Source organism: Mixophyes fleayi, chromosome 10, assembly GCF_038048845.1.
Source record: "Mixophyes fleayi isolate aMixFle1 chromosome 10, aMixFle1.hap1, whole genome shotgun sequence".
NCBI classification, from domain to species: domain Eukaryota; kingdom Metazoa; phylum Chordata; class Amphibia; order Anura; family Limnodynastidae; genus Mixophyes; species Mixophyes fleayi.
The window spans coordinates 93,182,444-93,194,639 of NC_134411.1; the positions used below are offsets into that span (position 1 = coordinate 93,182,444).

The 12,196-nt window shown below is 42.4% G+C and overlaps 1 protein-coding gene across 2 annotated transcripts in view; it reads left to right on the top strand.

Annotated features, from left to right (window-relative positions):
• The window catches only part of GARRE1 (granule associated Rac and RHOG effector 1), a 46,693-nt gene that overhangs the window by 19,712 nt on the left and 14,785 nt on the right, over positions 1-12,196 (top strand). Inside the window, exons 2-3 of one of the 2 annotated variants that reach the window (XM_075189171.1) lie at positions 846-2,152; positions 7,270-7,470. In XM_075189171.1, the coding sequence (XP_075045272.1) occupies positions 1,673-2,152; positions 7,270-7,470 (681 nt within the window). In that variant the 5' untranslated portion in view covers positions 846-1,672. The remainder of the gene's footprint in view (positions 1-845; positions 2,153-7,269; positions 7,471-12,196) is intronic. The other variant, XM_075189172.1, reaches the window with a different exon arrangement.

Consider the following 12,196-nt stretch of genomic DNA (forward strand, 5'->3'; position numbering starts at 1 on the left):
ATTTATTTATATAGCGCCAGCAAACTCTGTAGCGCTCTACAATTGGGAGCAAACACAGTAATAAAAAGATATTGGGTAAGACAGACAGACTGAGAGGTAAGAGGGTCCTGCTCACAATCTTACAGATTGTAATATGCAGTTGTAGATTAGGGGTAATTGTAATCGGATCATTAGCAGTCCACATATGGACGTCCCTTTGTCTTAGATCACGATCCCTTCAGAAAAGGGTATTACCTTAACCTTTTGGGCTCATGTCTATAGTACTGATGTTTCGGGAGATTTGGCAACAATCATATTCTGTATATACTAAAAATATATATCTCAATGTAAGAAGATAATTAAAATGAACTATGATTATTTAAATGTAGCTATTTGCAACCATTCTATGTGCTGAACCAATATTCATCCTACCAATCCACAGGGAACTAGTGGAGTCACTGAGTCATGTGACACAAAGTGCCTCAGTGACATTGGTAGTTCTTCGTGAACAGCATTTGTTGTCATGATTGGTTCAACCCAAAAAAATGTCTGCCTCCATTGTGAGTAGGTGACAGGTCTACTCTAACTGTCTCAGGAGGAAGTGTGATGTCTAGTGACCTGTTTCTGTGTAATGATCATTGTTACTCAATGTCAATGTGTTGCTTGTCAGCTGTAGCAGCCTGTTCCTATGACCATGTATAATAACAGCCCACACACAATGCTACAGGACAATGTCCACTTTCACTCCGTGTGACCAGTGGGCCGAGCTCCTCCTAGCAATCTTTCAGGGCTGCAGCGTTTTTGAAATGATAAAAAAACAACGATACTAAAACTCTCTCTCACTTTTTTTTCTTTTCCTTTGCCAGGAAATGACCTAGAGGCCTTACAAGTACATTGTGTGCATATTTTCCTCCAGAACACCATCCAGAGCGAATTCAATCTGGGAGCTGCACTTGTTTCCGCTGTAACTAACTACCTCAACAAAGCCAGAGGAAGGGGAGGGGGAACTTCCAGCAGCAGCAAATCTGTGACTTCACACTGTCGAGAACACAGTATTAGAGGCACTTCAGTTCAGTGCAGACTGGATCTGCTGGACTCTAGCATTTACACTTAGATTATTTTGAGGGTTTGGTTTTGTTTTTTTCTTCCCTTTAAGAGGCCGTGGATTGCTTCACACCAGCTGTTGATCAGTGGTTTGCTTGGTTTTTTTTTTTTGTTTGCTTTTGGAATTCAGTGTATAGTATTTCCATTTAAAGGATTATATATTTTTTTTTTCTCTATGTACACCCTTGGTTTTAGATAACTTTAAGGTGTTCGTGGTTTTTTGGGTTTTTTTTCTGAGTGGCAGTAGTGGACTTTGTCTGGTGACGAGAAGGGTTAACCGAACCAGAGCCCTTCATAACAGAGGCGCACACATCGCGTTGTAGACACTTCAGCTGGCTTCCAAACTACAAGTTGTAATCTGCAGCTGGACTGCGCTGAATACTGAAAATCCCTAAGTCAGCATTATCTGCTGCCTCTCGCTCTCCCTCTCTTCTGATACAGATTACACAGCCTGCCTTTTGGAAATGCCTTTTACAAAACCTATGTATGCCGCCCTCCTCTACTATCTGACATAGCCAACTGATCGAAGGCGGATATTGGAGGCACGGCTGGTAAGCTTACAGAGGCGCCTGTGGCTAGTAGGTTACCTATGTATTGCTGTAGCGCGCAGGAAAGTAAAATGGACTACAAGAGGCGGTTTTTGCTTGGCGGGTCCAAGCAGAAGGGCCAGCAGCACCAGCAGTACCAGATGCCTGAGCTCAGCCGGACTCTGAGCGCACCCTTGGCCTCAACCACCCCTTTGATTTCTAACGCGGGCAGTTGCCCTCACTCTGCTGCCCACACTACCCCCATCGCGGACATCCAGCAGGGTATCTCCAAGTATTTGGATGCGCTCAACGTTTTCTGCCGCGCCAGCACTTTCCTGACGGACCTTTTCAGCAGCGTTTTCCGCAACTCGCACTACTCGAAGGCAGCTATGCAACTCAAAGACGTGCAGGACCACGTCATGGAGGCTGCCAGTCGACTCACTGCAGCAATAAAACCAGAGATAGCAAAAATGCTGATGGAGTTGAGTGCCGGGGCCGCCAACTTTAAAGACCAGAATGAGTTCAGCCTGCAGGATATCGAGGTCAGTTTGTCGTTTTATCCTACCAGCTAATGAGCATATTACTGATGATGTGGGGCATAGCCACAAAAATGTATATTTATGTATAATTCTCTTCCTCTGTTTTTTAAAGAAACTGAGCCAGCAATTACATAGCTGCTGGTGATGCTACAGATAGTCGGGGGGCTACGTTACGGTGGGAGGTTTTTCTGGTCAGTGTCAGATTGCCACTGTAACATTATAATATAACTGTAGGAGGCATGCACGCTCCTATTGCTGTGTTCATTGCAGATTTTTACTAAGTAGTTAATATTCTGTTATAATTACCTAAAATGAAGGTGGTTTTTCAACATGTTGGCTTTTCCACACCCGTTTCCAACTTTTACAAAATACTCCTGCGTTTTCAGCCATGCCTTTAGATCATCTGGTAGAATTGTCTGTTTGAGTTGCATAGGGATGAGGCACAGAGCCACTCTTTTGTACAGAGTTGTATACAGTGCATAGAGAGCATACCAGAGCTCTGTCATATATTTCGAGGCAAAGAAAATAAATACACCCATAAAGAACAGAGAAGGGGATTGGATGACGGTAAAACAATGGTGGATATTTACAAGCCCATTAATCGGCACTAAACACATATAAATTGCCTGATGCTTCGTCTTCAGATTGTTTCATATTTTTATCTGTACTTTAGTGTTGTAGCTTATGTGGGGCCTGCATATTTTTGTGGCTTAAAGTACCACATATTTTATTGATGACTAAACCTGTTTCCTCAGGAATCCCATTTACTAAAAATACAATGTGCCATGTCGACACGTTACCTTTAAATGAAAGAAAATGTTATGTTTGCAGAGATAAAACAAGGAAAATGCAACATATATTTTGTGTGTTTTATTTTGCATTTATTTTGTTTTTTAAAGTGGCGCAAAGGTTGTACTTGCTTCTTGCAAAGCAGAAGGCGTCCAATGAGCTTTACCCCAGCGTCAATGGGCTAATTCTGCATCAGTAATGTTGAAGTCAGGAAAAGATCACTTCTCCTTTCCACGTTTAGAGACCAGGATGTTTAACAGCCGTTTCCATGGAAAACTATGAATGAGAATGATGGTCTCCTGGCGGAAACACCAGGGCTACTTGTTTTGTTTATCATTCCATAATGAGATTCTGAGAATGGCCACTATTCCTAGAGAGACGGTTAATAGACTTTCTGCTTAGTCTTTAGGTTTTTGATGTTTGAATGTTAATTCGTCGCCAGTTCAGACAGCAGCAGAGAAATTATTTTACCGGTATTTAAAGTAAACCCGCTATTGGATCGGTACATGACAGAGCCTGTGCATTGCTGACTTAAATATTAGAAATAGCAATATTATAGCGCCAGTATATTCAACAATGTTATACAAAAATGGTTCACGTGGGATGTTATAAAGGTACAAAGCAATGCACGAACGAGAGACTCGGACAGGGGAAAATATGGCCTCTCTGCAGACAGATTTAAAAAATGTATTGTGTCAGAGACTGCAGTGAGAGTTAGAATTATTTGCAGTATGTTAGTACTGTAGGTAACCATTGTTGTACAGACTTGCCTGTCCTTCCGGGCTGTGAGACAATGCTCAGTCTGTCAACGAATTTTACTAAAGCTCATTCATTCATTGATTCTGATTGGCCGCTAGACTGTCCTCGCGGACGGATGGTGTCACTGAGGATGGGGTGACTGGGGGAGTCCTTACCTCCACCGTCAGGGGCCTGGGCTGCCAGGAAGGAAAGACTACAGTAGTATTTCTGTCCCGGGTTTCCCTGTCCTGCTTCCGCTGGCTGCAAAAAATGGTCTTGTGGGCTGCGTTGTGCATCTCTGCCTTATATATAAAGACGTTGGGGAAAAAAATATACAGATATAGGTAAAAGATCTTCTACTTTGACAGGGCTTGGAGATTTCACATTGTCACATGTTCATGGGTAGCAGGACTTTGGTTCTCTGGTTGTATTAGTAATGTTTGAGTGCTAAGCATGTGAATTTGGCAGTAGAGTTTGAATGTCCCAGGTCTGTACTTGAGCGTCCTTGCTTTCTGTGTATTAAAGGCAGGTCCAAGGATTTCCTTTTAATGAGCTCACTGTCCCAGCAGCACAAAGCTCCTCTCGGTCTATTCCATTTCCTCTTTGCTTTTATTTTTGTTAATCTAGACTTTCATTGTTCCTTCCCTATAGACACATGCAGGAACTGATGCCTGCTATAAGATACAGATATATAGATTTAATAACAAGCTCACAAAAGGGGACCGCCGAGTGCACATAAAGTCTTTCCTCTTCTCTCAGTTTTTGTCTCCCCTCCCTTATGTCCTTTATGAACAACAAAAATAACAGGAACACTTGGTTACATATTCAACTATTTTGTTCTGATTGTTTGTTTGAGTTTCTTTCATAAATTTTTTTTTTAAAAAAAGGAAGTCTTCTATTGTAATCTTCACTAGAGTTTTGAAAGTAACATTGGCACAAGAACTGTTAGTCGGCAGCTTCATGGATTGGGTTTCTGTGGCTGAGCCACACACAAGCCTCGGACCGCCGCGTGCAATGCCAAATGTTGACTGGAAAAAGCACTGCGCTATTGAACTGTGGAGCAGTAGAAGGCGTTTCCTGGCGTAACGAATCAGGCTCCGTCTGGCAGTCGACATTAGAGGGAATTGCGTGCTTCCGACTTTCATCATCACCATTTATTTATATAGCGCCACTAATTCCGCAGCGCTGCACAGAGAACTCACTCACATCAGTCCCTGCCCCATTGGAGCTTACAGTCTAAATTCCCTAACACACACACACACACACACACACACACAAAGACTAGGGTCAATTTGTTAGCAGCCAATTAACCTACTAGTATGTTTTTGGAGTGTGGGAGGAAACCGGAGCACCCGGAGGAAACCCACGCAAACACGGGGAGAACATACAAACTCCACACAGATAAGGCCATGGTCGGGAATTGAACTCAAGACCCTAGTGCTGAGAGGCAGAAGTGTGACTTTGTGGCAACAGTTTGGGGAAGCACCTTTCCCGCCATCAGCCTGGTTTCCCAAGTTTGGTGTGGATGAACTTGACTGACCTCAACCACGTCTAACACCGTAGGGATAAATTTATCGGTGACCACAGGCCAGATCTCATCTCCCAATATCAATGCCTGACCCCACTAATGGCCTTGTGGCTGGATGGATGTGAATTCCTGCAACCATGTTCCAAAATCTATCGGAAAGCCTTCCCAGAAGAATAGAGACTGTTATAGCGGCAAAGGGGGAACCAATGCCGTATGAATGCCTGTGATTTTGGGATGAAATGTTCTTATGGATGTGATGATCAGGAATACACATACTTTAGCCATGTAGCATAGATATAAAACATGTCGGCATTGGTGTTGGTTGCTTATCACCTCACTTTCAATCTTACTTCCGAGATAATTATAGCTGTGCTGGAGCTGTCACAGAGCACTCAAACCTCTGCATAAGCTGTACTGTATTCATCAGATTTGGGCAGTATGATATGAGCACGTTGTAGCACCATAGTTGGAGAGCCACAGGTTGCCCCTCATCTATACAATGGTCCCTGTCTCACTTTTGTTTGAAAGACACTACCACGTATGTAACAGAAGTCACTCATTGAATTTTAGACACCTGAGATCTGCATCAACACATTGATGCATTTAAACTTAAAGGGCCCTTACCCCAAACACGATAAAGATTTCCAACACATTATGCTGTATTCTTAAATAGGCTGCACAGAGGTGTATTGCTTTTCTGTACGAACGTACATGCACAATTGTAGGGTCATTAGACTTAAATCGTATGATTACAAAACACATTTCATTCAGCTTTTGTATAAACTTTTTAACTGTATTGTTGTAACCGGTCCTTTAAACATAGTGTTAGTCTTTTAAAATATCAATGTGTAACATTAGAATCCCATGTGAATTGCTGCCATAAATCTCTGCGTAAATATATCCAATATTGTTCACCATCTTCAACTTTATAAATGGATGTAGAATATCCAATAAAATTCCAGCAGAGAGGTAGTATTTCAGCACAGACACTGGGGTCTCCAGGGCAGGGTGTGAATGGTATGCTGATATTCTATAGTCTTTACTACTCGGGAGCCTTGATGAAATTCTAGCAGCACAGGCTCCAGACCACATAAAGTCCTTTTTATTCATGTGTTTTTTTTACTGCCAGCACAAGACATGACGTTTAGTTGTTTGACAGGCCATGCTTCTGCCAGTGTTAAAGAAGACGTCAAGGGACTAAAATAGAATTCCTATTTCCTCCCCATCTGAATCCAGCTGTGTGACGCTGGCGCTCTGAAGCGTCTTTGTTTGCACTCATCAACAGGAAAAAAAAAGATGATCTCTCTGCCAATAATAGATCTCACTTCTTCCCTTTTCTATTTTAGACATTCATATTTTTATTGCTGCTAATTCCAAGAATTGCTGAGGGATTTTTTTTTTCTTCTTTTAGTTTTGTTGTGTTTTGATTTTTTGGAGACTTCACATTTTTATTTTGGTAGAACCAGTTTTGTTGGGGGTTGCAACCTTCATTTTTCTACTGCAGCTCCGCTCTCAATATAATCACCCAGAAGTCAGAGTGCTAGAGGTGGCTCAGTGTGAAAAGTAATCGCCGAGCAGCTTTCTATATGGTATATCATTCTATAACTCAACTTGATGTTTTGGAAAATATTTTAAGGAACCACCCGAGGGCCACAGTTGCGAGTTTCTCATTTTTTATTTTTTTTTCTGTAGCAGCAAAGAATTTGCATCGAACAAATATTTTAGGTATTCCCCTGCTAGCATAATAGATCCTTTGTATGATTGTAATGACTATCTAGTTAACTTTGTAAATTGGCCAATTTTAGTTCTTTAGAGGGATGATGTTCTATTACTGTATTCACTTTGTAATAGTGGCCTAACTAAACAAGGAAGTGTTGTACTAAAGTGGCTTTCAGTGTTTCCTTAGGCTTATGCAAGAGAACCATCAGTATTGGTCGCTTAGTACAAATATTTGCTGTGCCGTACCTCTGATATCACATGATCGTGTCACATGTCTGTTGGCGGAATGCGTGCTGTCCTCCCTTCCTGTCTTCTCGAGTAACCCCTGTTGTTCTTCTCTCCTCAGGTGCTCGGCCGCTGTTTCTTGACTGTAATGCAGGTTCATTTTCAGTTCTTGTCTCAAGCGTTACAGAAGGTGCAGCCTGTGGCACATTCGTGTTTTGCCGAAGCGATAGCACAAGAGCGCAGAAGCGCTCCCGGGTCCGGTGATCCGAGCCCCACAAGAGAGCTAGATGATGCTGTGAGGTCTTGGAGAGGAGCCACTGAGGTGAGTAACCACATTCACCTAACACGGTTTTATCGATGTGCTGCAGAATGATGGTTTCTAGGGCCACTGGTGTGTGTCTAGGATTTCATTACACTCTCCTTGTCCGGCCTCCTGACAGCCACACGGCACTGCGGACAAACGCAGTCTGTAAAACCGAGTGGGGTTGCATTTTCTGTTGGAAGAAATACTACGTAATTTATGGAGTTTACAAACCTCTTATTCCTTTTCATCCTTCTAGATAGGAGAAAGCTGTTGCAGAATGGTTCAAAGGGTGAGCTCAGTACTTAAATGAAAATTGTAGGAGTGGTGACATTGTGACCTATCTGTACAAGAGGGTCACGGACTGAGCTTTGTGTCATATGCAGTACATGGGAAGCATCCTTTCGGCTCTATCCCAAGACATTTTCATGTTTGTTTTTCTCCTTTTGAAGACAAACGAAACAAACACTGCTAAATCCCTGTAGTGGATTCGTCTTTATCTGTTTGTCATCAGAGGCTCGTGTGGGCTCCTGCACGCGGCCGCATCAAGTTATATAAAGTCTATTGTTTCTCGCTGACAGAGAGCCATATCCAGTTTGGTCACAGTTACAGGAAAACCACCTGGAATCTGCTTCTTTATATTAAAGAGTTACTAATAAAATGAACAGAGATTCGTAAGACTGCGGCCAGGTTCCTGATGATTCGATAGGCTGCATTCTTCTTGGTTTAACACTAACCAACCTATACAGTCCCTTCATGATGATGTTGCTGTCATCCAGTGACTGGTTGTTTTTTTTGCTTCTTGCAGATATTTTTATATACTTTTGTTTGTGACTCAAGCCTACTATTATATCATTATGTTAAGTATATAATTATGTGGATTAGGCATGTTCCATGCTGCAAAAATAACACACACAGGCCCATGGAGGCCAGATGTTGAGGCTTGTATAGGTAGGGTTGGCAAAGTCTTTTCCCACTGGCCAGGATTTGTGTGACGGATGAGCATTCGGCTTGTGCTGTAACTGGTCCATACCGGTGCCAGGAGATTGCTCCATTTGTTCCAGTTTGTGTGGATCTTTGTGTATTGTTTTGTCCTTACAGTAGAGCACACATTCGTCCATGTTATGACCTTTTCCTTTAATTGGGGCTCTTGTCTAATGTGGGAGAGCAGGCTGGTGCCAGCGTGGATCATCGCAGGCTACTTGCAATAATATGTCTCTTGTCTTCTCACATCGACTTATTTATAGAGAATGCAAAGGGAATTCCAATCCATGCGTCAGGATTAGTAAAATGAAGTCGCTACCGGGGAATTTGTCTTGCTTTCTGGCTCAAGTGTTTCAAAATTGCACTTTAAATCCGAGTTCCTGTAGGAATGTCACTAGATATGTTGTTCCTGTGAATGGGGGTTTGAAGTGGAATGTAAACATTTATTTTACAGAGCATGACAGAGTTTTATAATCTCCAAGCGGAATGTTTTCAACGACAGATTCATCAGCCTGATTGGTCATGTGACTCTGTTTTATGTGTCGTGCCATTTTTATCTGAGTTCCCAACGGGGGCGAACATTTCACTTACCCCCGAACCGGGCCTATCGGCTCTGGGAAATTAGAGATTGGCAGGGACCTGTGTGCCGTTTAAAGAAAGAGTGGGAGAGGCGACACATTCACTCCGAGAGGTCACATGGTTGTCCGGGATCTAAAAAGCAGCTCGGTGGGTGTGTTGTTTTGGGGAATGTGTGAAGGCGACGGGGGGGGGTTGTGTTCTAAATAAATAATGAACAATTTAAAAAATATATATTCTGTGTAAATATATATGTCTGTGGCATTGTATGTGTGTTTGTGTGTGTCTATTGTATTTGTGCGTCAGGGTGCTGGGTTATGATTCTACTGTGGTTTTTGTCTTGATGCTAATAAAGTGTCATCTGTTTCTCTTATCAGAGTGACCTGTGTCCATGTGTTTTGCTGATCGGTGTTATCCTGGTCAGAAAACGAAATTGAAAATACATATTGCTAATAATTAAGGAATGAATACTTTTTCTCTTTCCCCCTCCCCTTCCCTCATAGACATGTACAGGTTTCATATTCAGGTGACATACTGCAAATGTACATCTATTACATGTAGTAGTACAGTGGGTGAGGTTAAAGCCGGTCGTCCCTTTTTTTGTAAATAAAGAAAATAATCCGGTGCATACACAGTGATAAACAACGTGGCTTCTGAACTTGCCTGTGTGTAACGTTTTTAACATTAAACAGCTCAATGTGCTAAACAAATGTTCTGCCAATGCTGAAGATAAACAGCCCCACACTCCCCTCTAGGACACTGTGCAGCGTTTACATTACACAGGGAGCAGGCAGGACGTTTGCCCCAGATTTCTGCTGTGGAACGTCCAGTGTGAATACAATTGTTTCCTTATAGATATCACCGGGAGCAATCCAGGACAAAATAAAGACTTGCAAACCCAATTAAGAATATTATGCCGTTTAAAAAAAAAACCAAATAAAAAGAAACCGCACATTGGGTTTTTACTTTGCCTCGACTTCGTAAACGTCACTCGTTGCCTTCTTAGATAGTGACTAATGGACCATGAAGACTTCAGGTTGTAACTCTCCCCATTTGATAAACCACGCACAGACTACGTACATACAATTATATGGACGATCCCTACTACAACTTCCACTAGACCTCAGGGAAAGCTGGATGTATTTATAGGGTTACAGTTTGCAGAAAGTAATCCACAGGCAGAGCAGCGAAGAGAGATTTCAGGCCTAGGTACAGCAACTTCTTGGGGAAACCCTTACATAGCTGCTGAGGGGGAGTGGCCACATGGTCGGTGGCTCCTCCCACCACACAGGGAGTACAGCCCCTCCATCCCTCTTGGTGCCCCTGGTTATACATAAAAAGAGCCATAGCTATTAACTACCTGCTGAGTGCGTTTATATTGGGTGTAGCAAATGCATTGGAACAAATCTGATTTATGGAGGTGCCAACATTCACCAGTTAAGTGTTAATGACAGGACATTGCAGTAAGAGACTAATAACAGGTTAGCCATGTATTGATCTTAGCTGCTTACACATCCTGCAACCAAAGAAGGGCTCAGTGTGATTGTAGGTGTAACTGCTGATAACCCAGAGCGCTCTACAGCAGCTGTGTCATCTGTTTACTTCTACAAGGCTTGAATGGCTGATGAGGCCACAAGTTTCAGTATTGTGTGCCAGACACCTTTTCACGTGCCTGGGGCTCTCCTCCTCCTCCAAGCTGACAGCCGCACCTGATCAGCGTGATACTTTCTCCCACATCCACAGCAATTAACCTGCAGGAACACTTCTCTGCACAATGTATCAGAGCTGTGAACTCTGGTTACGTGGATACGTCTGGAGTAATCAGGTTAATCTTCAAAACTAGGTCAGATCTACTCCTTGTCGCCTTTTTTAGATTTCCCATGGCTCAAAGCAATGTGTATGTCACCAGATTTTATTGTGTTTACACTAGTGTTTGCAATGTTGCTGTCGTAGTACACTGTCAAGGTTAGAAGCCGTGTGCTCTGCACTGAAGTGTTTACTGTACAGGCAAAACATACAGGATGTAAATCTTAGTGGTGTGTTTGTGTATAGCCGGTCATGGGCTGAGCACTGTTCTGTGCCCACGTCTTCCATGATGGGCTCAGTGTAGGTCTCTAATCCTCTGCTCACACTTTTTCCTAATGATTATCTGTAGTTTGATGATTTGTCTGGAGTGAAGCAGACTGTACAGGTTATAAGTTCTTGGATGTCTGGCAGTGTGCGGGTTAACCCTTCCAACAGGCCGGTGTTGGTGATCAGGGAGTAAGCCTGGCAGCATGGCACGGGACACGAACTGGCAGGCCGTACACAAAGCATCTCATTGTAGTACAGCCCTGTCACATGACCTTCCTCCGCATGAATGGTAAATAAGGAAGCAAACGAACCACAATAATACGTGCATTTGTAAGACTGATCTCCTTCATACATCTACCACAGCACTGCTTACTGTGTGTGTTCTACAGTTTTGTAAAGGCGATCAAGTATTGTACCATTTTTCATGGTAATTTAGTTTCTATATTATATTGAGGTTACTAAATTCTAGTGCATTTAGCCACGGTTGGAATATTTATTCAGTTGTCTAAAAAAAAAAAAAAAAAAGATATTATAGTGTATATTTCCTTATCATTTGTCCCAAAAGTCTTTGAAGTGAACTTAACTAAGTAAGTAGCTGCCTTAGTTTAAAATCAGTTATCAGTAATGCGGTGTTACTATGTAAACATTTGTATCAGTCATATGTATGAAAATGGATAATGATCTTTAAGGCAGAAAATAGACTCTAGACAACCTCTGATTTGGAACCAAACTCTTTCATATTGGGTAGCATGTGTACCCCTTTACTGTAAATTATAAGGATATTAAGTTACAGAGGAAATCCACGAGCATATAAACGTTCTATGCTGCTGTCAGCTGAGTGCTGTTATATACAGGTCACAGGGCTGTGAGATTCCTGTATGCTGGTCAGCGGGTCATGTGACATCTAGTTCCGGCTTCCGCTAAGGGGACCTTCTGGGATGCTCTGTGAGATCCGTAATACGCTCTCGTGTAAGAAGGTGCAGATAATGCAAATATTACTTTCAAAATGAATGGTCATGGTCGTGTGTTATATAGGTACTCCACCTAGGGACCGTTGTGATGGATTTTATTACAGACTGAGCTGCATCTGTGAGATTAATTTTGTTGTTACTCT